Here is a 23,762-nt window from a genome sequence, read left to right on the forward strand (position 1 = left end):
GCTGTAAAATTCTATACAATTGTTAAAGTTTATAAACGGGTAAATTGTCTATTTAAACTAACATTTTTTACGGTGCATACACTGCGTACTATCTGCAATACACACACATACACACGCACACACACATTGACACAACATTGTCGTCGCGACCACACACACAAAACATTTACTCAAGGGATTAACTGTAAAGATCTTAATGCCTCTATTTCGACGGTCTTAAGTATACTTCCGCCTGGCCAGGTCGCCCAATGTGTGACAGGGACAAGTCAAGCAGCACTGACTTACACCACACCCCCAACCCCTCCCATACACAGCCCGCCCCAATCCTCAGCCGCTCCTTGTTTTTCTAGCTTCTTCTTAGTTGTGTGTGTTTGTATTTGGGCCCTGTGTTTGTTTAGCACACTGGCCCCTGGGCTCCTTGGGCTCCTCCTGCTGCCTGGCCCCGGAGCCCTTGAGCGGCACTTGCGTGTGTTTTGTTTGCACTGTGTGCGGTCTTTAGGTTTTTGGGCCACATATGCACATTGTCATTGTCAAGTACCACTAATATTATTTACATTTCGTTAGGTTTACGTGTAGAGCACCGAGCCCCTGCCCAGCCCACTCGATACATGCTTCTGTATCTGCTGTGTATCCCAATCCGCAACCATATCTATTCATCAGCTAGCCACATGGTTGGTTGACTGCCCGTCCGTTTCCTGCCCGCAACCCAGACATCCATCCTTGTCCGGCGGAAACAATTATTGCGAATTACTGCGGCAAAGTACAAAACTTTTACCAGATTTTTTCATGTACTTCGTCTTTGTATACCCTTGCCGGAGGTAATATAGTTTTGTGACGAAATGTACACCCAAAGGTTGATCAGTATCAGCAGAAGAGAGCTGTGTACGTCTGTCTGTCTGCCCGCATATATTCGAACCAGTCTCCCATCTGTTAAGAGATTATCTTGTAAACAGGTCCGTCGTCTTCCTAAAGCAGTCCTATGTCGGTTTCAAACGGATCGGACATCTTTATGTTACAGCTGATCGCTCGAAAGATTAGTTTTATAAAAGAGGCATTTACCAGTTACTTTATGGTTATTTTATATGGATTGACTTTCGAAAGACTGTTTATAAAGGGAGCCCAAGTCGATCGGAAAATGTCGGGTTTATCAAACGCGGTTATAAGATTCCGTTTACCCTTAGCTGTCCAATCAGACTCAACAATTACGATCTGCGCCTTAATTATCACGATCCGATCGAATTGAATTAACATTTATTTTGTAAAGCTTATCTAAGCCTCATGTCTACGAGGGTATTTATGCTTCGGCAAGCGCTCTTCTTCCCTCTCACTTGTTTTTATATTTTTTTTATTTTTAACTAATAGAATTTCCCTGCGGAAAAAGTTCAATACGGAAAAACTTTTGGTGCGTTCTTTAATGAAACTGAAATTGCGTAACGGTAAAATTGAAAAACCACACCATGCAAATACTTGTATAACAATTACAACAACAAATTGTGAGCAGCTGTTGCCGCTGGCGTTGGCAACAGCCGCTGCGCGTATAATTGAAAAATATGAAGTACGGCGGCAATCTGATTAAAATTACATTTAAAATAATAACAGAAACAACAGGTCTTTGTGGTATGGTAACAGGCAAGAACATTACAAAAAGTTACAGAACTTGCAATTTATGTACTTTTTTTGTGGCACCTGTAAACTTTTGAATTGTGGGCGCATTTTTGCCATCGATATGGCTGGAATTAAGACTTAAAAACTATGCTCGAATGCTGCTGATAGAAATGTCGAGCTGTCAGCGTATTGTGACCATAAAAACAATTAAAATAATTGCCATGGATTAATTAAAATATTCCGCCAGTCGATTTCGGACGGCGACAAAAGCAAACTTTTACAAATTATGCTGTAAGGCTCTGTATAAAAATAAGAACACAAACAAAAAATCTTTACAAAGGCACGTAAAGATTCGTTAACTTCGGTACGCAGCACCTTGAATACCTTCGACGATACATAAACGTTTAAAATGCATAAAAGATAAAAAATATATCTATGGTAAGTTACAAAAAATACAGCTTTAAAAATAAGATACAGACTGTTGTTGAATGTGATAAAATATATATAAAGATATATAGATATAGATATTATAGTAAATGTAATAATTGCAACAAGATTACAAAAAATGATTCACAGCTGGTAATGCCATTGCATTGAGCGTGGCAACACTACAACTGTACAAGATACAATAAAAAATTGGCAGCACTGTTACTGCATTTCGATAGCGAACACTGTACGGGACTACGGGAAGTACTGCACCGATACCGTTGTCAAGCGAAAATGTTGTATTATTTAATAAAATTCATTAAGCTTTTTTGGGCCAAGCCGTTACAGCTGGCGGCACACTTCGCGAAACTGAAAAGGGAGCGCGAAAATGATCGCATTGGGCAAAAAGTGAATCAGATCGTCTTCATTTCGTTTCAATACTTTCGGAACTGTTTTGTGATGCATCAGATGCCAAGCTCAAAATGCGATGAAATCAATTGCAGTTGGAAGCAACTGGAACGCATAATAGTGCACATGGATCGGGCGAAGTATACCATTGACATAGCCATCTATGTCATGGATTCGTCTGCCATTGGTTCGGTGCTACGCCGCGCCACTGAGCGGGGAGTACGAGTACGCTTAATTTGTTTCAAGAACTATCAAACATTGAAAACCAAATACGGGGATTGCATATCGCTACGCAGACTAAAGCCGGTGATAAAACAACCAAGGGAGATGACAATGCATCACAAATTCTGCATCATCGATGGCTACATTGCGAAACGTTCGATTTTTGTAGAGAAAACATCGGCATTAACCGTATGCATGACTGGCTCCATGAACTGGATATCGCTGCCCAGAAGCTGTGATGATTTCCTCATTACCAGCGCGCCCAAGATAGCTAAGCGACTGGAATTGGAATTCGAACGCATTTGGAAACTATGCAAGGACTAATACAGGAACAAATAATATTTAAAGCATTTCGCTTATCTTATTGTTTAATTAATATATATATATATAAATATTTGTTTTTTTTTTTTTCGATCTTAAGGCTCACTTATGGGATACGTTTTGATTCCAAATGTAGATATGGGTGTGAACTAGGTTTAAATTGGCGGTAACGCCGCTTACATATTACAAATGTATGTAATGCGCCTGCATTGATGAACATGATAAGTGTCGCACCCAATCCCATTAACAGCTGCTCCACCTGGCGCTCAACTAATCTTGTTGCGCAAGTAGTATTTAATAAGCTGTATGCACACCTCCGCATCCTCAGCGCTATCGTGGCCAGCCTCTGCAAGGCAAAAAAGATTAGATTGTAATAGAGTGGAGTTTCTACTGGTCGTGTATTTACCATTTTCTTGTATAATGCGCTTTAGATTTTCAATGCAAAGCGTTTTGAGCGCACGCTTCTTGGGCGGACCCATTTTGTGGGGAAAGAGTATGGATGTGTCCACGACCACATCATGTATTAGCTTTAAAGCCTTTAAATCGCTTTCCAAGCTGTGACCCACCAGCACCGTCTTGGCATGAAACATTGACATAAGCACGGCCTGCACATCGCGTAGCGTGCGTGTTTCCTTTGACAGCATTGCCTCCGTAATGCCCGAAAAACTGCCGTGAATATAATTAGTAATAATTAAGAATACTGACAGCTACACAAAACAGAGCAATACTTACACGGTATTATAGTCCACAATTTGATTGTCCGGTTTGACAAGAGCATCGTAAACGCTGCGTCCATTAATGTCCACAACGGTCACACGTGTCAGCTCGATGCCGTGCGTAGTGTAGCACATCTCACAATCGAGCGCGTAGATATCCTTTTTGGTGGGCACATAATCGTCCGAGCGCTCGATGGTCTTTATAAAGCAGGTCAGTTTGTCCGGATCGTAGTAGTCGCTGACATGATAGTTGGCATAACTGCAGCCAGGCGTACCCGCCGGCTGCTGGCAACAGCGATGCTGATTGTCTGCAAAGCCGCGCCGATAGCCTGTGCTCTTTGGATGATAGTTGCACATGTCGGTGCACTTGGTCTCATATATGCTCAGGTTGAAGACCTTGCCACAGCGCGTGCAGTAGCGTTCGGTCTCGTTTGGTCGGCGATTAGGTCGGCAGGCGCGTATGACAGCTGTGCCGCGTGTCGGGCCCGGCCGCGGATAGCCGTTCTCCACCAGTTGCTCATCGGTCAGATGCAGATCGTATACCAATTCGTAGGCTTTCTCAGCGCTCAGCGTATCGAATGGCTCTATCGAGGAGCTCCATTTGCTTAAATACAAAATAAGAGCTATTAATAACAGGAATGATATGCTTGTAAGCAACCTACTCCTTCTTTTCCACACTCCAGGATGTATTGAGCGCACGCTTGCCGCCCAGCATCATCTCGTGCGAGACAGTCTTGTTGGCAACGCCGGGTTGATTGCCCGCCTCGATGGCTTCCTTGCGCAGCTTATTAATGGCCAGCATGCAGCTGTTCTTATAAATAGTCGGCGTGCTGCACTTTTTAAACACAGCCAGCTCCTCGACCTGCGCGCGCTCCCAGGCATCAGCCAGCTGTGGATAGATGACGGTGCATTGCTTCACCATCATCTCGTAATACTGCATGCGTATATTATAGGATATTTTGGAGCTTTGCGGCTCTAGTACCGGCGGCTTTGCGGCTGCGGCACCCGTTGCAGGTGCCACTTTGTCCAGTGCCGCTGTTGGCTTATGCGCCAAACGGCTGCCACCCTTGAAAGTCTGGGCTGCCGTAAAGGCGGGTTTCTTTTCGGCCTGCAGCTCCTCGATCTTCTTCTTAGCACGTGCTATGGCAATCACGTTGGCCACGGGCGTGATGGTGCGAGCTGTTCAAATTGGGAGTAGCATTAGCATGTGAAACATAAGGAAAAACACAAATTTAGCTCTTGATTGAACCAAAGGTTAAAGACCCTTGCAGACAAATAGCAACTGTGCGCTATGTATACATGTAGACTAAAAGCTGGTTGTACAAAAACTAAAAGCTAACTATCGCATATTGCTATTAATTAGATATATATTTATACCAAGGCTACAAAACTGTTTTGAACCGAACCATTTCAAACTTATAACTCCAAATAAACCTAGACAAAAAGATGGTTTGAACCGAACCGCCGACCATTTTTCTTAGTTTGCAGCCTTGATGAATACATATTCAAATGAGCCCGCATATGTCCCCTAAGTATAGATACTATGCAAATCGCAGCAGAATTAGCATATCTGCAAGGGCATTTAAAGAGTTCGGTGTAGTCGACCCACCTGTGCGTGTTGGTGGTGTCAGTGCGCTGCGCGAAATGAGCGGTGTTAGGGTTTTGGCCCTGGCTTCGCGCAACTCCTCCTGGGCGACTCGCACACGCTCCTGCGCCTGGCGCAGCTGCTCGGCATCTGCCTCAGCGCGCAGCTTTTCCTGGCGGCGCAGCTCGGCACGCCTATCGAATATAGCCTGCATGGCGTTGCGTATGTGATTGGGCTTGTGCACCGCTATCGGCGCTTGTGGCTTACACTTGTCCGCATTCTCGTGGGCCACGCGACGCTTTTGTAATGCAGCCGTGGCTGCCTCAGTGTAGGCGTCAATATCCGGCGATGGTGCTTTGCGTTTCCGCATGCTCTCCGTACTCGTCTCCTCCGGCTGCTTGTGTAGCTGTGCAAACTCCTGTTCCAATTCATCGAATATCATTTCACACTGGCGCACAATCTCCGCATCGGAGGTGTCAAAATCCATTTCATCCATTACAAAGTCTTCGGCGGGCTTAGCTGCGACCTTAGTGGGAACAGCAGTTGCTGTTGCCGTTGCCGTTGCCGTTGCCGTGGTCGTTGTTGATTCTGTTTCAGCTTTGTCTTTGCTTCTACTAGAGCTAGAGGAAGAAGAGCTCTTGGATTTGGAACTGCCTGAGCTGTGCGACGTTGATTTTGAACTGGAACTACTGTGCTGGCGGCTTCGAGAGGATGATGACGACGACGTTGTGGATTTAGATGTGCTGCTTCTGTCCTTGCTACCGGAACTCTTCTCACTGCGATGTCTATCGCTGCTGGTTGACTTTCTGTGTGACGAGGATGCTGAGGAGGATGTAGAAGATTTGTGCTTGGAGCTGGAACTACGACGTTCAGAGCGTTCTTTATCTCTATGAGATGAGCTCCGGCGTTCTTTCTCCTTGTCGCGCTCTTTGCTAGTTTTGTGGTCATGTTTTCGACTCTCACTGCGGGCACTGGACGACGGCTTCTGTTCGCTTTCACTATTTGGCGCGTCCTCGCTAGATACTTGCTGCTCCAGCTTTACTTCAGTATTTGTTGCAGGCAATTCATCCACATCCTCTCCCACTTCTTCCTTATCATGCTCTGGCCAATCGCCGCCTGCACCATTCGTGCCTACCACCGCTGAGGGCACGTATTTGGGTGCGCTGGCCACCTCGTCATAACGTTTTTTTGCCGGAGAGGCGTTTAGTGCCGGCTTCTCTGGGTGATATTCCAGATTTGGCTTCTTTTTGGGCGCACACATCGCCATTTCGGGCAGCGGCAGGGAGAGCAATTTGGGCACCGGCGCTGGCTTGTACTCCGGCACCGCATCTGCCGACTGCGTAATTTCCACATCGTCTGCAAGCAACTGGCGTTAGGCGTTTGCATAACTTGAAGTCTTCAGACACACACACTCACCCTTGCGTATATGTTTGAAATGGCAGAAAGGACGTTTGCAGTTGAAGGACGCTTCGCCGTTGCTGTCTTTGTTACCGCTGACGGTGCTGCTGTAGTACGGACAAGCAAAGCTCTTGAAAAGACCCGTCGATGGTAACATTTTTCAGCCGCTTGCGCTTAGTTAGAAATCGCAGCTTAATTAAGCAAGCGTTGTAGAAAATATATTGTTCTATTTATTCCGTTCTGTGTATTTGCTCATTTCATGAAATTAATGCCAGATGTTTTGCGAATCGAGCAGCACGGCGTTGCCAGGCTTTCGCCAGTGTGGCAACTCTGTCATTACAGCTGACCACATAAACAAAACAACCAGCACCCAGTAGAAAATATGACAGCAATCTAAAATCGTATCATCAATACTGACAAGTTACTTCAAAGTGAAACTTAGTTGTCAAGAGTTGCACTAAGTAAGGACTCGCACTATAACAATAAAAAGAGCAAATAAATATTTTTGCAACTAACTAATGCGTGCATTTGGAACAGGCCAGTGCACAGTTCTTTTCTAATTGACTAAAGCCGCTAGTTGTTAAGACACTTACATATATAAGTACTTTTATTAGTTGCTATCAATGATGTGTTTAATTTGAATTTCCGTCAAAATTGCGATGGCATGCTAATTGGATAAGTGCTTATAGTAGAGATGGCTGCGTTACTCAATTTTCTAGCACAGCACGACGCGTTTGTGGTAGTAATATTAAATGCATATAACAACCCTTTTAATTTATCAAATTTAGTTAAATTTAAAATAATAATTGATTTCGAATCCTTGCATTTCTTAGACCTCGGTGTTTTTTTCATGCTAAGAAGACATCGTATTAATTCGTGTTCGTGTCACGAGAGAAAGCACGATAGCCAGCACAACGCTAGCACAGCGTGCGAGTGCGCGGGTGCTGGTACAAAGTCCAATCAATGTCTCAAAAGCAATTCACTTGTGACGTCACAGTTCAGTGTGCTGCTTGCTGGAGCCATGTTTAAAATTAATTTTCGCTTGCATTCTGAGGATGCAAATTAATTAAAATAAATCGGATTGTACCGTTACACTTTAGAATCGTCTATTTACATGTGTGATTGTCCACTTTATTGTGTGCGCGTTCATTCACCGTTCTTATCGATCGTCGCTTTATCAAAGCAGCTCAGCCTGCGCGACTGACGCACACTCACTAGTGTGCTCAACGCCACGCCCACCGAACTTTGCTGGGGCTTGTGTCTAGCGTCGAAACGTTTAGTCATTCAGCGCATAGACAGCGCAACAGTTGGACGCTTTCAGCAATTGGATACCCCCAAAGGTTAGTAAAAAAAGGCACTAAATACACAGCAAATCGCGAAAGGTGTGCAGCATCCACTTAAACTAAGTTAAAACACATTAGCATATGTAGATATTGCTGTATATATATATATACATATGTATGTATGTGTGCGTGTGTTTCGTTTGCGACCTTTGACCGTCTTCTGTCGGGCACTTGACTTTGATACTTTGGACCAGGCGTAAATCAAAAATGGAGAATGTTTTTGCTGCTTATCAGCTGGTGCTTATCTGGAGCCCACCTGTAGATATGCTTTGTAATGCTGTGCGGCTAATGGTGCTTTGTTAACCTAAATAATATGAAGTAAACAACTTTTGCAGAAGCTTTCGTTATGGATCGTGCAAGTTTATTTTTCGGTGGCCAAAATGAGAGCACCTTCAGTTTTGATGAAACGCTGCCGGCACTGCCATTGCCGGAGCTGCGGGATACCATGAAGCGTTACTATGCCAGCCTGCAGCCCTTTGGTACGCCCGAGGAGCTGGCCAATTCGCGCCGCATTATCGATGAGTTTGCAAATGGAATTGGAGCTGAGCTGCAGGCAAAACTTAAGGAGCGTGCGGCTAAAATGAAAAACTGGCTAGGCAGCTGGTGGGAGGATAACGCCTATCACATGATGCGTCTGCCACTCTTGCCCTATCAGATTATGTCGATGCCCTGCCAGATGATACATGTGGGCGTGCCCGAGCGGCCCGATTACATGCTTAAGGTGAGCCCCAGGCGCATTTCATTAAAAAAAAAAAAATTGTTTCAAAAGGACAAAAAGGATCAAAAAATGGTTCAGTTAGGAACAAAGCTATTATTGTTCCATTTAGAGCTGATTTATCATATATCAGTAGTCCGTTGCTGATAAAAAATTGATTATTTGTGTTGAGTTGAGAAAAGTTCGGAACTGTTCGTAAAATATCGTTTGCTCAACAGAATTCTAATCATTAATTTCAGAGTTTCGCGCGTCAAATCCATCACACGCTGGAGTTCTGGGATTTGGTGCGCAGTGAAACGATCAAGCCACTCTCCTCGAACGGGGGCAAGATAAAGTACTCGTCAGCACTGTACAAGTATTTCTATTCCACTTCACGCGTGCCCGGCGAGGAACAGGATCATATTGAGAAGCATTTCCTGACCAAATCGGAGGGACGGACACCCACCCATTTGATAATCACCGGCAAGGGTCGGCAGTTTGCCTTTAATTGTGTCCACGAGGATGACACCATTCTGACGGCGCCAGAGATATTGGTTGTCCTGCAGCGCCTACGCAGCATCCTAGACTATGAGCCGGTGGGCGATGGCGTCCCAGCGCTAACCCATGACGATCGCACCAGCTGGGCGAAGAATCGCAATCACCTCATGAGCATTTCTGAGACTAATAAGCAGACGCTCAAGCTGGTGGAAAGCTCGAACATAAGCATTTGTTGGGATGAACATCAGCCTCAGAATACAGAGGAATCCTCACAGTTGAGCATATATGGTGACTATCATTCGCGCTGGGCGGACCGCAGCAGCTGCATAATCGCCTTCAAGAATGGACACTATGTGTATACGGGCGAGCATAGCTGTTACGATGGAACGATTAGCGCTAGCTTTGCTACATTTATGCAGCTCAGTTTTCTGGAAGTGCCCGAGCCAGACTGGAGTGAGGTAAAGGATACAAAGTTAGTGGATATACAGGAACTCAAATTCGAGCTAGATGACAGGCTCAAATCAGAGATTAAACGTGTGCTCGACGAGGTTGAGAAGCGGGTTAGTCCAAACGTATAAAAATGTTGTTCCAATCTAAGAAACATTCCATTCTATTTAGGGCATCGATGTCACCGTTACATTTGAAGTGTTCGATGATTACGGTAAGGAATTTATGAAGAGCCAGAAGCTACATCCCGATTCCTTTGTGCAAGTGCTCATGCAATGGGCCTACTATCAGATGCACCATGAGTAAGTCATTGAATCTGTTCTACTATAATTTGTATTAATATTTACATATCCGAAAGTATTGCGCCCACATATGAGACGGCGCTGATGCGCCATTATTACAATGGACGCACGGAAACGCTACGTTCCTGCACCAATGCCGTATACGAGTTCCTTAAGGCCTCCGACAGCAAAAGCACCACGGACGAGCAGCTCCTTCAAGCTTTTCGTGCCGCTGTCAATGACCACAGATATCAAATGGACGAGGCACGCAAAGGTAATGGCATTGATAGACATCTCTTTGGGCTGTGGTGCATTGCCTTTGAGAATAAATTGGACATACCTGCTTTCTATGATGATCCGCTATATGCCAAATCTGGCGGCGGAGGCAATTTTGTGCTTTCCTCCAGCACGCTGGGCTTTACGCCTAATGTGGGCTTTGTGGCGCCCATGACTCTGGATGGTTATGGTATCTTCTATGCAATTACCTCAGATGCGTGAGTTGCAAAGCTGTCATGTTATCTTTCGGCATATTATAACTCGTTTTTTTTTACCTTGCAGAATTTACATAAACTCGACTGCCTATCGCGACAGCATCAAGACCAGCGCGCGCAAATACAATGCCATTTTTTTCGAGTCCTTCCGTCGCATTCGCCGCCTCTTAGAGCAGCAGAAAATTGAATCCAACTTGTAAATTGTGCTCAATCTCAAGTTTGCGCATTACGATATAAATCGATACCCAATTTTAATGCATTCCATCTGGAATTGGATCAGATTTTTCTTGCCTTCTGCCATATATCAGGAGCTGCCCATAGACTTAATCACGTTTATATTGATTAACTTTATCGTTTAATTTGTTGGCACTGCTGTCAGTGAAAAAGAAAGGATTTAGATTAAATAAAATTCTTATAACCGAGACGTTTTAAAACGGTTCTTTTAATGCCTTTTTAGAAGGAGCGCATGTCTTCTATATTATATAAGTCTATGGAAAGAATCGGTCAAAAAGTCGGCAATTTTGTACGCCCAAGCAATTTTTGCTTATTTGGTGATTTTTGGTATCCGAAACGTATCCGAATTTGAGGAAAGTAAATATGATTTAGAGAGGTAATATTGTTTTAGGGGTTTTGTGTTACGTTTATTGAAATTCAAATGTCCAATGATTAATTACAATTCACGATTAATCCAACTTCAAAATGCGACTATATGTTTATGTAATTAGATTATAAGCGCCAGCGACATGACTCTGGTTTAAAATTCATTATACTTGCTAAAAGAGCTGCAGCCGTACCGCTGCGCCCGATTACTAGATTTATGTATATATTATATATATATATATATATATATATATATATATATATATATATATACGGATTGCTTGGAAAACCTTACGCTGAACTCTGGGTGTGTATGCATACAAGTAGGTCGGATTGACGTAAGTTCGATTAGGTGCAGCTATTAGCTAAATACAAATGTGAGTGTGTTGTCGTGTGTATTGTGTTGTGTGTGTGTGTGTGTGTGTGTGTGTGTGTGTGTGTGTGTGTGTGTGTGTGTGTGTGTGTGTGTGTGTGTGTGTGTGTGTGTGTGTGTGTGTGTGTGTGTGTGTGTGTGTGTGTGTGTGTGTGTGTGTGTGTGTGTGTGTGTGTGTGTGTGTGTGTGTGTGTGTGTGTTGTGTGTGTGTGTGTGTGTGTGTGTGTGTGTGTGTGTGTGTGTGTGTGTGTGTGTGTGTGTGTGTGTGTGTGTGTGTGTGTGTGTGTGTGTGTGTGTGTGTGTGTGTGTGTGTGTGTGTGTGTGTGTGTGTGTGTGTGTGTGTGTGTGTGTGTGTGTGTGTGTGTGTGTGTGTGTGTGTGTGTGTGTGTGTGTGTGTGTGTGTGTGTGTGTGTGTGTGTGTGTGTGTGTGTGTGTGTGTGTGTGTGTGTGTGCACTGCTCTAATGCTCTAAAAAAAAGGGGAAGAGGGGCTGAGGAAGAGTCACAGACCCTGCCGCAATAAGAAACAATCTCGTCAAAAATGTCAGTTTTCGAGCCACTTCCTAGTGAGCGCGATAATAGCCAACCTGAGGCGGCAGCATGGCATAGCCACTGGACATCAGTTCGCCCGTATGGCTGCGCACGCGGTGCTGCTGCTGTCGCGGATTGGCATAGACGTGCACTCATTCCTGCCCCGGCACTGCAACCGCCTGATGATTCTGCTCGGCGGCTGCCGGCGACTGTGCAATGGCTATATTGCTATTGGTTTCTTCGCTAGCTTGTTTGCCTGTTGGTGCCTCCACGCCAGCTGTGGCCGGCGGCGGCTGAAAGGCCGGACGCTGCACAAACATGTTGTCAATGATGTGGTCTATATTGTCGCCGCTGCCGCTGCCACTGGCCCCCTCATCCGTCTTGGCGTTGCGCGCCTTGTGCTTCTCAGATGGCGGTAGTATGGGAATTGCATTGGTGGGTCGACGCTGGGGCAGCACAGCGGGGCGGGTAGTGGCCTGTACTGGCGGCACAAAATATGTAGTGCCGCCAACAGTATTATAATTTTGGTGATAGTTTATGGACGGTGGCCCTGTCTGTGCAGCTTGTGTGGCTGGCTGTGGCGCCTGGGGTGCTGGCTGTGGCGGTCCTGTGGCTGCCTGGGATTGTGCCTGTGCATACGCCACAGCCGCCGGCGTGGGCGGCAGATAGGCAGCATTGGCCGGATTAACATAGGGCGCTTGAGGCACTGCAACCGGCACGGGCACCGATACGGGCACAGGCACGGACACCGGAACCGGTACCGGTTCCCCGCTAGTCACATAGTAAGGTGCCCCCTGGGTCTGTGGATATGCAGCTGTTGGCGGCGCATGCTGTTTGGACTGTGGCGCTGGCACCGCTGTCGGCGGTGCTGGACCCAACTGCAGCGTTTGCAGCTGTGCCTGCAGCTCCTGCTGCTGGTAGGCAATTTGCATGAGCATATGTGGGTCTTGGAGCATTAACTGTGATTGTTGTTGCTGCTGCTGCTGCAACTGCAATTGTTGCTGCATTTGCTGCTGCTCTGCCAAATGCTGTTGCTGTTGTGTGGCCTCGTGCTGGCTACGTCTCAGACTGGAGTAGCGCTTGGGTCCGTTGCGCTGCTCCGCCGGCAACTGCTGCTGCTGTTGCTGTTGTGCCAGATGCAACTGTTGCTGCTGTTGTTGTTGTTGCTGCTGCTGCTGCTGTTGTTGTTGCTGCTGCTGCTGTTGTTGTTGTTGTTGTTGCTGCTGTTGGTTCTGTGAGGCCAGCGAGTGCATTTGCACGCTGCCAACATGGCTGGGATCGTTGCGTTGCTGCACCTGCTGCAAACGCTGCGACAGATTCGAAGTGACAAATGGCTGTGGCGGCAGATGCTTCTGCTGCTGCTGCTGTGGTGCTTGCTGCTGTTGCTGTGGTGCCTGCCTCTGTTGCTGTTGCTGTTGATGTTGTTGTGGTTGCTGCTGCTGCTGCTTTTGTTGCTGTTGCTGATGTGTTTGCAGATCGATAATTTGCTTGGGTCCGCTATTTGGTCTGTTCACATGATAATCGCGTTCGGCGCGCTGATCCACATAATCTCGTTGATCGCCGCGTCCGTGCGAGGAGCGATTTGACTTCTGCTTGAATTCCATGGCATTTTGTCGACCGGCTGCATTGTGGCCAACATTGGCACGCCCATAGCTGCGATTTTTGGGCTCACGTTCACGGTCACGTTCACGTTCACGCTCACGGTCACGCTCACGCTCACGCTCTTGCGATTTGGCTGGCAATGGGCCGGCGGCCGCAGCGTTGACATGCTTGTCTCCGCCGCCGGCAGCAGACCGACGCTCGCCACGATTCTCCTTCTCCTCGCGCGATATTGAGCTGCGCGGACGGCGCACTTTGTTGCTGGTACTGCTGCGCTCATTGAGCGCCGGAAAGTCCTGAGGTCGCGGTGGCTTGCGCTCCTTGTTGCTCGCCTTCAGGTAGGCCTGCTCATCTGCCCAGTTTCTGGAGTATTTCATCGGACCGCGTCCATAGCGTCTGCGTCGACGCGCACGCGGTGCCGCATCCTCATTGCGAATATCATAACCATAGGCTTGCATAAGCTCGACACGCGTTTTGGGCGCCTGCTCACTGGCTTCGAAGCGATCGTGGGACCAACGGTCACCACCCGAGGCTGGCTGCCACTTCTTCATGGTTTTGGAGGCCTGAGAAATGGTGGGCGTTTGTCCGGAGGACGCGGTGCCTGTGGCAATGTTACCATTGGATACGTCGCCACCAGTGGGCTCCACGCCTGGTGGGCATTGGCCGCCGTCGCTAGCGGTATCGACAACACCATCGGCTTCTGTCTCGGCTGTGCGATCGTCATGCTCGTAGAAGGTGCCACGTTTCGGTATGTACTGCGGGTTGCTGCGATCCTCGTCGACTTTCTTTTGTGCCTCACTGTCGACACCGCTGCGTTCCAGGCCATTGCCACTGACCGTGCCGCTGCCGAGATCATCCTCATCCTCGTCCTCTTCGGTCTCGGAGCCGGCATCGTCCTCATCGGTTTCAGTCTCCTCGTCGCTTTCGCTTTCATCATCATCGTAATCACCCTCACCGCCCTCCAGATCACTGGCCGTGTCATATTCAGAGTCATGGGGATGGGAGTTGCTCGACGGCTCCTGTGTGGGCGAGGTGCCCAGCTCGGCCATGCTGCCGCTAGCTGCGCCCGTTTCGCTAATGTTTGGCGATGACACGGGTATATCAGTCGCTGACGCGACCGTCATTTTTTCAACATCGGCCATCGCAAGGGGATTCTTCGATTTTTTTTTCTCTTTCTCTTTTTCTCTTTTTTTTGCTGTCACTGCAAGTGTTTATCACCGAGATTCGTGGTTAGCGCCTCCTCGCACACACCCACTAACACACGTAGTTCGCAACGCGTTTCGCTTACCGTCTGTCAGTTGCAGGCTGTTGGTGCAAAAAATTGTATTTAACTTTAATATATTTACAGAAAATGATTATTTTCTCTCAGTTTTCTTCCACAACAACGCAATCAGAAAATAGAAAGTGTCTAGAGTTGACATGCTGCTCTAAGTATATGACAGAGTTGTCAGCTGGCCGGTTTTCTTAATCAGTCACAATAGCTAACAGAATCTGTTCAATTAACATTCTGCACTGGCATCGTTTGTATGCCGCTTTACAGAGGTGCAACGGACTTAACATAAGAACCGCCTATTTGGTACTTCCCAATTATTTGCATAAATAATAATAACGGTTAAATGAATTAAATTCTTGATTTTCAATCAAAGGTGTTAAATTGTGTATAAATATAACTAAATACGTTAAGTTTATGAACGTTAAAGGGATATTTAGACAATTAGTTAGAGCTTCCGCGAGTTGAATAGAATTTCCTGCGAATGGTAAGCAAAATAGAAATGTAATTAAAAAATATTAAGCTTTAAGTAGGCATTAATGAATTTCAAATATTATTCAGCCCAAATCCATATTATTACGGTATAGCACGAACTTCTAACATCACCTAGTTCCCATTAAAAGATGTCAGTTTCAAGCAGACATTCCCATTTCTTTACGCATGTCTAACATATACTTATCAATTTTATTAATTGACATACATGCACCACGCAAATATCTCAATAACAATTCTTATTTAGAGCATTGTAAGCACGGGTACGTATATACGTATTTATATACATACAGACATGCATTTATACTTCAATAAATACAAATAAATATTTGAATTTGAAACTTTCCATTTTAATAATTCAATGATGGATAGAACTATAGCTAAACTTTGACCTTGTTTTACATAAACACAGACCTCCCAACACATTGCGAGAATTGAACAGCTGCCATATTCATTTGCCAGTTGATGCTTGCCAAAATTATTGCAATGGGAGCGACTATAAAAACGAAGCAGTACACAAACTGGGCGCACAGTCGACAGGATTTGCAATGGAGTCATCATTGTTTAGGCTAATAAAGCCAGCGCCACTAACTGAACCAGTTAGTTCTCGGATTGGTTGCATCTACATGTATCGGGCCATGTGGCTAATGGGCTGGCTGCCACCAAAAGATGGTCTAATACGCTATTTGTACAACTGCTGGACCTTTGTTACGTTCGGCTTTGGAACTGTCTATCTGTCCGCAGGATTTGCCATGAGCTATGTGCTGGAGTTCAACAACTTTACGCCCGATGAGTTTCTCACCTCATTGCAGGTGGCCCTCAATGTGTTCGGCACCGCAGTAAAGGCCACTATATTGTACCGTAATCTGTGGCGTCTCACCAAGACAGAGGACATTATGGATGGCCTGGACAAGCGGGCGCGTAGCGACAGTGATCGCCACAAGATGCACATTATAGTGGCCCGCAGCAATTTGGTCTTTCTGATCTTCACCATAGTATACTGTGTCTATGTGGGCTCCACATTTCTCTCCTATGTGTTTAGCGGCAGGCCGCCATGGTCAGTGTACAATCCGTTTCTTGACTGGCACAAGAGCACGCGTAATTTGTGGATACAAGCGATCTTTGAGTATATCATAATGTCCTTTGCGGTAATGACAGATCAATTGGCCGACACATATCTGCTTGTATTTCTCATTATAATACGCGGGCACTTCGATGTGTTAAAGGATCATGTGCGCAATCTACGCATGGATCCCGACATGTCAGAGCAGGATAACTATGAGGAGATAGTCAATTGCATCAAGGATCACAAGAAGATTAAGGAGTAAGACTTTGACGCATGCCAGATTGTGCCTGCTGAATATTTTCTCCTTCTGTACCAGATGCTGCAATATGCTGCGTCCAGTAATATCGGGCACAATATTTGTGCAGTTTGGACTCATTGGCTCCGTCTTGGGTCTGACCCTGATCAACGTATTCTTTTTCTCCAATTTATGGCGTGGCCTGGCCTCGTTCATGTTTGTCGTGGCGGTACTCATGGAGACGTTTCCCTTCTGCTATACCTGCAATTGGCTGCTAGACGACTGCGATGACTTGTCAAACGCGCTTTTTCAATCTAAATGGATTGATGCAGAGCTTCGTTATAAATCCACACTGACTCACTTCATGCACCAAGCTCAGCAGCCCATTTTGTTTATGGCGGGTGGCATTATTCCCATCACAATGAACAGCAATATCAGCGTAAGCTAATAGCTAAAATTAATCAATAATTTAATTAAATATTTAAATCAATTTTAGGTGGCCAAGTTTGCATTCAGCATTATTACTATAGTGCGTGAAATGAATCTTGCTGAACAGTTCAAATAAGTATCATCAAATCTCTGGATGAGCTTATCAAATTTGTAGTTAAAATATGCACGGGTTACATGTAGAAAAAAATGATATATTACAAAGAATTATATTCACAAAAAAGATAATTGAAAAATAAGGTCAAATTCATTTTGGATAACCGTTAAAATGTTCTCCAAATATTGAATACATTTTTGAAAAAATTGCCGAAAAATTTGCACCATTAACAGAATTACTCCACAACTAATAAAAACTGCTCCACAGTTAACGAAGTGTTCTATTATTAACAGCTGCGCGGCACATTTACAGAATTACTCACCAATTGTCTACAAATTCAACAACACTGGCCGCAGCTGTTGATGAGACAACGGGCAGCACAGACAAAAAGAAGAAAATCTGGTTTCCGTCTGCAAATTAAATTTAACTAGTATTTCGTAGCAAAAATTAACATACAATATGTCCAAACTACTGGGTGTGCCACTGAAGAAGCCTTCAGAGGTGGACATAATAAAGCCTCTGAACAATCTCATACAAAGCACCTACAATGGTGCCAGCGCCGAGGAGAAGGCGCAGTATGCGGACGCAGTAAATGAGTTTTCAAAGCAACGCAATACGGCAATTTGGAAGTTTTTCGAAAAGTATGAGGCATCGCTGGAAGTCGTTTATGCGTAAGTCTGATTTACAATCAAGTAGAAGAGTACCCGATTCCTTATTTATGGTTTGATATTAAAATTGTTCCATGACTCATGGCGGTTGATAGCTTTTAAGTAACTGTAATTAATCATTGTGTGTGTGTGTGTGTGTGTGAGTGAGTGAGTGAGTGTGCGTGTGTGAAAGAGACAGCTTTACCTAGACGTAAACACAATCAAAAAGCGGATGACGTCGTCTCTAATGGGGCGCCGCTGGCGTTTGGTTTCACTTTTATTTATTTTAGCTACTACGATCAAATATGCGCATTAGAGACCAAGATATCAGCTGGCGAGCTGCAGATACCCTTCAAGTGGAAAGATGCCTTCGACAAGGGCTCCATTTTCGGTGACAAAATCAGTCTGAGTAAGTCTTGTGCCTATGATGAAATAAGCAACCGGTTTAATTAAGTTTCTTAACTTTCAGCTCATACCTCGCTGCTGTACGAGAAGGTTTGCGTGCTTTTCAACATTGCCGCATTGCAGAGCAGTGTGGCTTCTAGTCAGCAACTTGACACGGATGAGGGTCTCAAGCTGGCTATCAAACTGCTGCAGCAAAGCGCTGGCATCTTCCAGTATTTAAAGGGCGCCACGCCCGCAGCGGTGCCCTCAGAGCCCACTCCAGACTTGAGTCAGGATACGCTGATTGTGCTGCAGGCCTTGATGGTGGCACAAGCTCAGGAGGTGTTCATACTGAAGGCTATTAAGGGTGAAATAACACCAACAGACGAAAATAATAAAATAAAATAATAAACTCCCCTTTCCACAGACAACATGAAGGAACAAATCATAGCCAAGCTGTGCTGCCAGGGTGAGGAATTCTATGCTGATGTGCTGCGTGCCATGCAAAAGGAGTCCGTACGCAGACTCTGGGAGAAGGAGTGGATACCCACAGTGGCTGGCAAGCAGGCAGGTTTCCATGCACTGACGCAGCTGTATCAGAGTCTGGTCTGTCGTTCGTCCAAAAAGATTGGCGAGGAGATTGCGCGGCTGCGCAATGCCATCGATTTGTTCAAAGCAGCCCAGTCACGTGGCGGCAACGAGACCTACCTGGACGAGTACTTCAGTCGCGCCAAGCGCAACCTCGCCGAGTCCACCAAGGACAACGAGTTCATCTACAATGAAATGATACCAGAGCTGAGTACCTTGGCTTCGCCCGGCAAGGCGCAGCTGGCCAAACCGCTGCCCTTGGCGACGCCCATGTCTGGCAATTTTAGGGACATCTTTAGCAATCTGGTGCCCGTTGAGCTACATCGCGCACTGACCGCTTCCGATATGCGCAAGAACGAGATTGTCAATGCGGAAATCATGAAGCTGCGTGATGCAACCCAGACCTTGAATGCCGTGCTGGCCAGTTTGAATCTGCCGGCTGCTGTCGAGATAACGGATGGCAGCAGCGGTCTGCCGCCTTCACTGCGAGAGAAGGCTCACGAGGTGCGCGAAAAGGGCGGCATTGAGAATGTGCAGACACTGCTGAAGGATTTGCCCGAGCTGCTCAATCGCAATCGCGAGATATTAGATGAAACCGAACGGCTGCTGGACGAGGAGCGTGACTCAGACAATCAGCTGCGCGCACAGTTTAAGGAGCGCTGGACACGCATCAGCTCGGACAAGTTGACCGAAATGTTCCGCACGAATTCCAAGAAGTATCGCGAGGTCATCACCAATGCCATCGAGGCCGATAAGGTGGTTCGCCAGAAATTCGAGGCTAACCAGAAAGGCATAGAGCTACTCTCCCTGCCGCCCGAGCAGATACAACAGTCGCTGCCTTCGGCCAGCGGCAGCGTGGATCCCAACTGTTCCAGTGTGCTGCGTCTTAAACAGCTAATGGAAGCTGTTGAGACCATCAAGGCGGAGCGCGACGCTGTCGAATCGGAACTGAAGTCGGCCACGTTTAACATGAAGGACGAGTTTCTGCTTGCTCTGCAAAAGGATGGTGCCATCGATGAGCCTGCCTTGTCATTGGCGCGCATTGGCCAAGTGCTGAACCCACTGCAGGCACAGGTTAAGGAGAGCGTGGAACGGCAGGCATCGCTGGTCGCCGATATTCAAAGTGCTCATGCAGCCTTCGTCTCCGAGACGGGCAACTGCGGCAGCTCACGCGACAAACTGTACCAGGAGCTGGCCACCGCCTACGACAGTTACATCGAGCTGTCGGGCAATCTGCAGGAGGGCACCAAGTTCTATAATGACCTCACCCAGCTGCTGGTTGTGTTTCAGAATAAGATCAGTGATTTTGTGTTTGCACGCAAAACCGAAAAGGAAGAGCTGCTCAAGGATCTGACCACTGAATCGAGTCGCCAGGCACCGCCGGCCACACCGGCTCTGCCATCACACTATGCATCCACATCGGGCAGCGGCAGCGGTGCGTTGTCTTTAATATCCAAATCATGTTTGATTTCAAGTTAACTATTTAATCAATTTCTAGATTTTCCAAACGTGCCCGCTGGTGCTCCGCCCGCAACAGCTGCGGCAGCGAACGTGCCGTATCCGGCTCAAGTGCATATGCCAGTACCGTATGGCGCCTCTTCGAATGTGCCGTATCCCACTTATGTGCCACCGCCCATGCCGCAAAGCTTCAATCCCTATGCCACGCTCCCATATCCAGGCAGTGAGTAGTCTAATCTTTGCCTAAATGAAGCTAGCTGTAACTGTATTTTCGTATATTTTGCAGATTATCAATATGGTGGATTCCCTCAGGGCCCCCCACCCGGCCACTATGGCACCTATCCCGGCAGTTTTGCTCATCAACAGGGCGGCTATCCCAACCAGAAACCGCCCGGTTGGTAAATTAACGAGCTCTATTCCACATCAGTTATATCGCACTGTGTTTAGCCTGCGGCTCTATATGTTATTCGTGAATTTAGATTCGATCTAAACCTGGATTGGTTATGGCATTTAATGCGCGCACCCCGGCCACCCTTTTTGGTTCCGTTTCAAATTGTATCAAATATAAGAAAATGAATGCTTATTGGATTTTAATCTCATATACGTATCACAATAAACGTTCCGTCATAGCGCTATAATCTTTGATTTTGGCCCAACCGGCGAAAGAACTCCCTTTTGATAGTCGCAATGCAGCGCGGCGCACACATGCTATTGATTAGCTGCTCCAGCGTAGAGCTGATAATGTTATCCTCCCGGTTCCACATGGCAGCGCCATGCCGCCTGGCGTTGTTTGTGAGCAGCTGTGTGTACGCCTCCTTGGACATTACGTCCAGGGCACGCACGCGCACTTCAACGCTGCTCAGGAGTTTAAGCACCTCGCTCTGGCCCAAATACTCAGCTTCCCATAGTTTTCGTTTGCTCGCCGAGCTTGAATCCTGCACTGCATGCTCGAACTGACTGAAGAGTGAGCTAGCTGAGTCGGCGATCTCGTCAAGCTGATTGGGATTCAATAAATACTGCTTCATTTGATCGCTCTCGCCTTTGACAAAGCTCTCGACCACATGTTTGACTATGAGCTCATCTAGGGTCAAGTCCAGGTCAGTCTTAAGCGGCACCCAATAGTTCACGCTTAACGACGTCTCCACCGCCTCCACATAGTGCCACCAGTGACGAGGCACAATAAGCACATCGCCCGGATGCAGCAGACAATGATAGGCCTGACCCTGGAATTGCTCGTAGTGGCTCAATTTGTCGGGCGCGGGCGCATAGAAGTTTTCCAAGCAGTAAACACTTGACTCTTCGTAGGGTATGCGTGAGCTTTGCAATGCAGTCTCCGGCGGAAAGAGTAACCAGGATTTGCTGCCGTATGCTTGCACCACGATATTAACCCCATAGGTATCATAATGGCATGGTGTATTGGCGCATTTCGATCCCAACCAGAGGCTATAGTCGTTCTGGTGTTCTGCAAATCCAAAGCATTTGAAATCAATGCCCGTCAGGCAGCTTGCGGGTATTCCGCCGGCACGTACATATTGATAAGCGGCCCACTCGGTCGGTTCCTGTCCTTCCTTTGTAAAATCTTGAAGAAATTTGTGCATCGTCATTTTGACACGCTTTCGCTTGCGTTCCCATTGTGGCGTGTCACAGTCTGCGATGGCCATGCTCTCAAATGCCGGCAAACTGGAGACACTTGCATCCTTGTCATAGCGAGCGCACCAATCCAGCAGCGAGTCATCAAAGCATTCCCAGTGTATGGGAAAGTCTGGAAAAACTAGTGGAACATGTGTGTTAAGGATTATGTCGCGCAGGTTGGAGCTTAAATATGTGGCCATATGGGTAATTTTACTGTGAATTTGTGTGGCAACTTTGCCGGGCTTAAATTCATCCGTGCCAATGTTAAACCGATAAGAATCGATTATTGTTGAAAACACGCTTATCGACGAACGCTGTGGCAGCTCTGTTCAACTAAGTGACCAGACGTATCGTAAATAGATGGCGCCACCGAGGCTGTTAAATTTGAACTCGAATTTAAATGTGTGAGTTAGATGTCAATAAAATAATTTAATTTAGCGTAAATGCCAATATCGTATTGGCGGCTTTTGCTCCATTTTAAGTGGGATGAGCTGCCGAACGACTGCTTACCACCCAATGGCCTATAAATGTACTCAAATTAATAAGCACTTTCAAAAGTTATGTAAATACAATTAAGTGAAATGTTATTTTAATTAGTGCACATTTCGGAATTACATAATTGCAATCAAGATTGCGTGTAAAACAAGTTCTGCAGATCAAGTTGTAGTCACCAATGCCTCCTCGCACGCAAACTAAAGTTGCCCGTTACTGATTGCTTTTGCTGCTGCTGTTGCTGCGACGGTTGTTGTTGTTGTTGTTGATACCGCCGCATATCGTGGTCATGGTTCTTAGGACTTGGTCTAAGCAACACTTTGAGATAATTATTTTGATATGACAGGCGGAAATGGAATGGCGTTAACAAGTTGCAACTTCTGGCAGCGGCCAGTGCGTTGATATCAAGACGCTTTACTTGTAGTTTGGAGATTGGAGTTTCGCTTAGCTTATGCCATGCCACATTTATACCAATGAATGTTATCTGACTGCATTGTGGCATTTGATTGCCTGATATAACTGTTGTCGCAGCACGGCAATTTGCATTCAGGAATGCCATAAGGCAAAGGCATCTATCGGAGCCTGGCCCCGCTCGGGCGCAACAGTTGACGGCATTTGTCTTAAATGTGATTTATGTTTCATTCTTTAAGCTTTTTTCCTGCACACAAAACAGCGAGTCATTAAATCTACTTAAGATGTCTACAGGCACGGGTGAAAAGTTCAATGTACGTGAGTCAGCAGCAAGGGAAAAGCATAAGCCGAGCCAAGAAAATAATTAGGCGCTAAGGTCGCAAAAAAAAAAAGCGAATGCACATTGCAACGACTGCGCAATACTCTGCTCGAAGCCGTTGCGAACCCAGTATTAAATTTAAGCCATGAATAAAAACGATGTCAAAACGCATATTAAACCAATTGGTTGAAAAGTATATCTATTTGATATAAACAAATGATTGTCTTGCTGTTGCACAAAACCCATATACCCAACTTGCCCGCTGCAAACAGTGTACAACGGCCAGAGAGTCAACAAGATTATTTATGCGCCAGTTTGAAGGTGCGCCTACTCTGACTTTTTTTTTGTCGTTTGCCAACGTATCATTATGATTGTTATTATTATTATTGTTACTTATTACTCGGTGCGACTCGTTGTGCTGCTTACCCGTGTGAGCTTGGATCTGTATCTCTGGAGCGCAAGCTTTTTATCTGCCAAATGAGATATTGCGCATGCGCGCGCACCTACTCGCACTCGCCCCGTTTCCGTTTCCAGGCGGCTGCGCAGCTCTGGTTTGGGGCTTAAGCAGCGCACTCCCAGGCTTGCGTTCTCCGATTTCGGGTTCGCGTATAATTAGCAGCAAAAATTCTTAACAAAATTGCGCACGTTACGCTGCTTGAGCAGCTACAGGCAATTGCCAAAACAAAAA

General features: G+C 46.2%; 7 protein-coding genes across 8 annotated transcripts; 4 read left to right on the plus strand and 3 right to left on the minus strand.

Annotated features, from left to right (window-relative positions):
• The first annotated feature begins 2,490 nt into the window (after positions 1-2,490).
• LOC6633210 (mitochondrial cardiolipin hydrolase) lies at positions 2,491-2,985 on the plus strand. The gene has a single exon (XM_002055939.3). It carries the CDS (start codon positions 2,491-2,493, stop codon positions 2,983-2,985), a length of 495 nt encoding a protein of 164 aa, XP_002055975.1.
• Positions 2,986-3,030: 45 nt separating this feature from the next.
• LOC6633211 (RNA exonuclease 1 homolog) lies at positions 3,031-7,043 on the minus strand. The gene is made up of 6 exons (XM_002055940.4): positions 6,700-7,043; positions 5,308-6,639; positions 4,361-4,877; positions 3,715-4,302; positions 3,389-3,648; positions 3,031-3,328 (listed from the first exon to the last, which is right to left on the minus strand). Exons 1-6 carry the CDS (start codon positions 6,836-6,838, stop codon positions 3,249-3,251), a joined length of 2,916 nt encoding a protein of 971 aa, XP_002055976.1. The 5' UTR covers positions 6,839-7,043; the 3' UTR covers positions 3,031-3,248.
• Positions 7,044-7,650: 607 nt separating this feature from the next.
• Positions 7,651-10,857, plus strand: CROT (Carnitine O-octanoyltransferase). 2 transcript variants are annotated; one of them, XM_002055941.4, is made up of 6 exons: positions 7,651-8,021; positions 8,363-8,745; positions 8,979-9,776; positions 9,835-9,965; positions 10,022-10,438; positions 10,503-10,857. In XM_002055941.4, exons 2-6 carry the CDS (start codon positions 8,371-8,373, stop codon positions 10,633-10,635), a joined length of 1,854 nt encoding a protein of 617 aa, XP_002055977.1. In that variant the 5' UTR covers positions 7,651-8,021; positions 8,363-8,370; the 3' UTR covers positions 10,636-10,857. The 2 variants fall into 2 exon arrangements, with proteins under 2 accessions (XP_002055977.1, XP_015025999.1); XM_015170513.3 differs by having other exon boundaries at positions 7,652-8,021; positions 8,360-8,745.
• Positions 10,858-11,838: 981 nt separating this feature from the next.
• On the minus strand, positions 11,839-14,963 carry btz (CASC3 exon junction complex subunit). The gene is made up of 2 exons (XM_070207749.1): positions 14,825-14,963; positions 11,839-14,737 (listed from the first exon to the last, which is right to left on the minus strand). The coding sequence occupies exon 2, from the start codon at positions 14,676-14,678 to the stop codon at positions 12,090-12,092; it is 2,589 nt and encodes an 862-aa protein (XP_070063850.1). The 5' UTR covers positions 14,679-14,737; positions 14,825-14,963; the 3' UTR covers positions 11,839-12,089.
• A 488-nt stretch (positions 14,964-15,451) lies between these two features.
• LOC6633214 (odorant receptor 59b) lies at positions 15,452-17,349 on the plus strand. Its single transcript, XM_002055943.4, has 4 exons — positions 15,452-15,561; positions 15,711-16,622; positions 16,681-17,038; positions 17,096-17,349. The coding sequence occupies exons 1-4, from the start codon at positions 15,467-15,469 to the stop codon at positions 17,162-17,164; spliced, it is 1,434 nt and encodes a 477-aa protein (XP_002055979.2). The 5' UTR covers positions 15,452-15,466; the 3' UTR covers positions 17,165-17,349.
• Positions 17,350-17,482: 133 nt separating this feature from the next.
• On the plus strand, positions 17,483-20,858 carry ALiX (programmed cell death 6-interacting protein-like protein AliX). Its single transcript, XM_002055944.4, has 6 exons — positions 17,483-17,814; positions 18,081-18,199; positions 18,260-18,541; positions 18,602-20,197; positions 20,261-20,443; positions 20,507-20,858. Exons 1-6 carry the CDS (start codon positions 17,603-17,605, stop codon positions 20,620-20,622), a joined length of 2,508 nt encoding a protein of 835 aa, XP_002055980.1. The 5' UTR covers positions 17,483-17,602; the 3' UTR covers positions 20,623-20,858.
• HSPBAP1 (HSPB1 associated protein 1) lies at positions 20,794-22,126 on the minus strand. The gene has a single exon (XM_002055945.4). It carries the CDS (start codon positions 22,050-22,052, stop codon positions 20,853-20,855), a length of 1,200 nt encoding a protein of 399 aa, XP_002055981.1. The 5' UTR covers positions 22,053-22,126; the 3' UTR covers positions 20,794-20,852.
• Between the last annotated feature and the right edge of the window lie 1,636 nt (positions 22,127-23,762).

The sequence above is a fragment of the Drosophila virilis genome, chromosome 2 (genome assembly GCF_030788295.1).
Source record: "Drosophila virilis strain 15010-1051.87 chromosome 2, Dvir_AGI_RSII-ME, whole genome shotgun sequence".
Taxonomy (NCBI): domain Eukaryota; kingdom Metazoa; phylum Arthropoda; class Insecta; order Diptera; family Drosophilidae; genus Drosophila; species Drosophila virilis.

Excerpts from the sequence above, each read along its gene's own strand:
- LOC6633210 (XM_002055939.3), top strand. The coding sequence starts at position 2,491 with ATGCATCAGATGCCAAGCTCAAAATGCGATGAAATCAATTGCAGTTGG.
- LOC6633211 (XM_002055940.4), bottom strand. The coding sequence starts at position 6,838 with ATGTTACCATCGACGGGTCTTTTCAAGAGCTTTGCTTGTCCGTACTAC. Across the intron at positions 4,878-5,307 it reads GACACCACCAACACGCACAG|CTCGCACCATCACGCCCGTG; the intron begins GTGGGTCGACTA and ends CAATTTGAACAG. Across the intron at positions 3,329-3,388 it reads GCGCATTATACAAGAAAATG|AGGCTGGCCACGATAGCGCT; the intron begins GTAAATACACGA and ends TTTGCCTTGCAG.
- CROT (XM_002055941.4), top strand. The coding sequence starts at position 8,371 with ATGGATCGTGCAAGTTTATTTTTCGGTGGCCAAAATGAGAGCACCTTC. Across the intron at positions 9,777-9,834 it reads TCGACGAGGTTGAGAAGCGG|GGCATCGATGTCACCGTTAC; the intron begins GTTAGTCCAAAC and ends CATTCTATTTAG. Across the intron at positions 10,439-10,502 it reads TATGCAATTACCTCAGATGC|AATTTACATAAACTCGACTG; the intron begins GTGAGTTGCAAA and ends TTTACCTTGCAG.
- btz (XM_070207749.1), bottom strand. The coding sequence starts at position 14,678 with ATGGCCGATGTTGAAAAAATGACGGTCGCGTCAGCGACTGATATACCC.
- LOC6633214 (XM_002055943.4), top strand. The coding sequence starts at position 15,467 with ATGTCTAACATATACTTATCAATTTTATTAATTGACATACATGCACCA. Across the intron at positions 15,562-15,710 it reads TTAGAGCATTGTAAGCACGG|ACCTCCCAACACATTGCGAG; the intron begins GTACGTATATAC and ends ACATAAACACAG. Across the intron at positions 17,039-17,095 it reads CAATGAACAGCAATATCAGC|GTGGCCAAGTTTGCATTCAG; the intron begins GTAAGCTAATAG and ends AATCAATTTTAG.
- ALiX (XM_002055944.4), top strand. The coding sequence starts at position 17,603 with ATGTCCAAACTACTGGGTGTGCCACTGAAGAAGCCTTCAGAGGTGGAC. Across the intron at positions 20,198-20,260 it reads CACATCGGGCAGCGGCAGCG|ATTTTCCAAACGTGCCCGCT; the intron begins GTGCGTTGTCTT and ends ATCAATTTCTAG. Across the intron at positions 20,444-20,506 it reads CACGCTCCCATATCCAGGCA|ATTATCAATATGGTGGATTC; the intron begins GTGAGTAGTCTA and ends TATATTTTGCAG.
- HSPBAP1 (XM_002055945.4), bottom strand. The coding sequence starts at position 22,052 with ATGGCCACATATTTAAGCTCCAACCTGCGCGACATAATCCTTAACACA.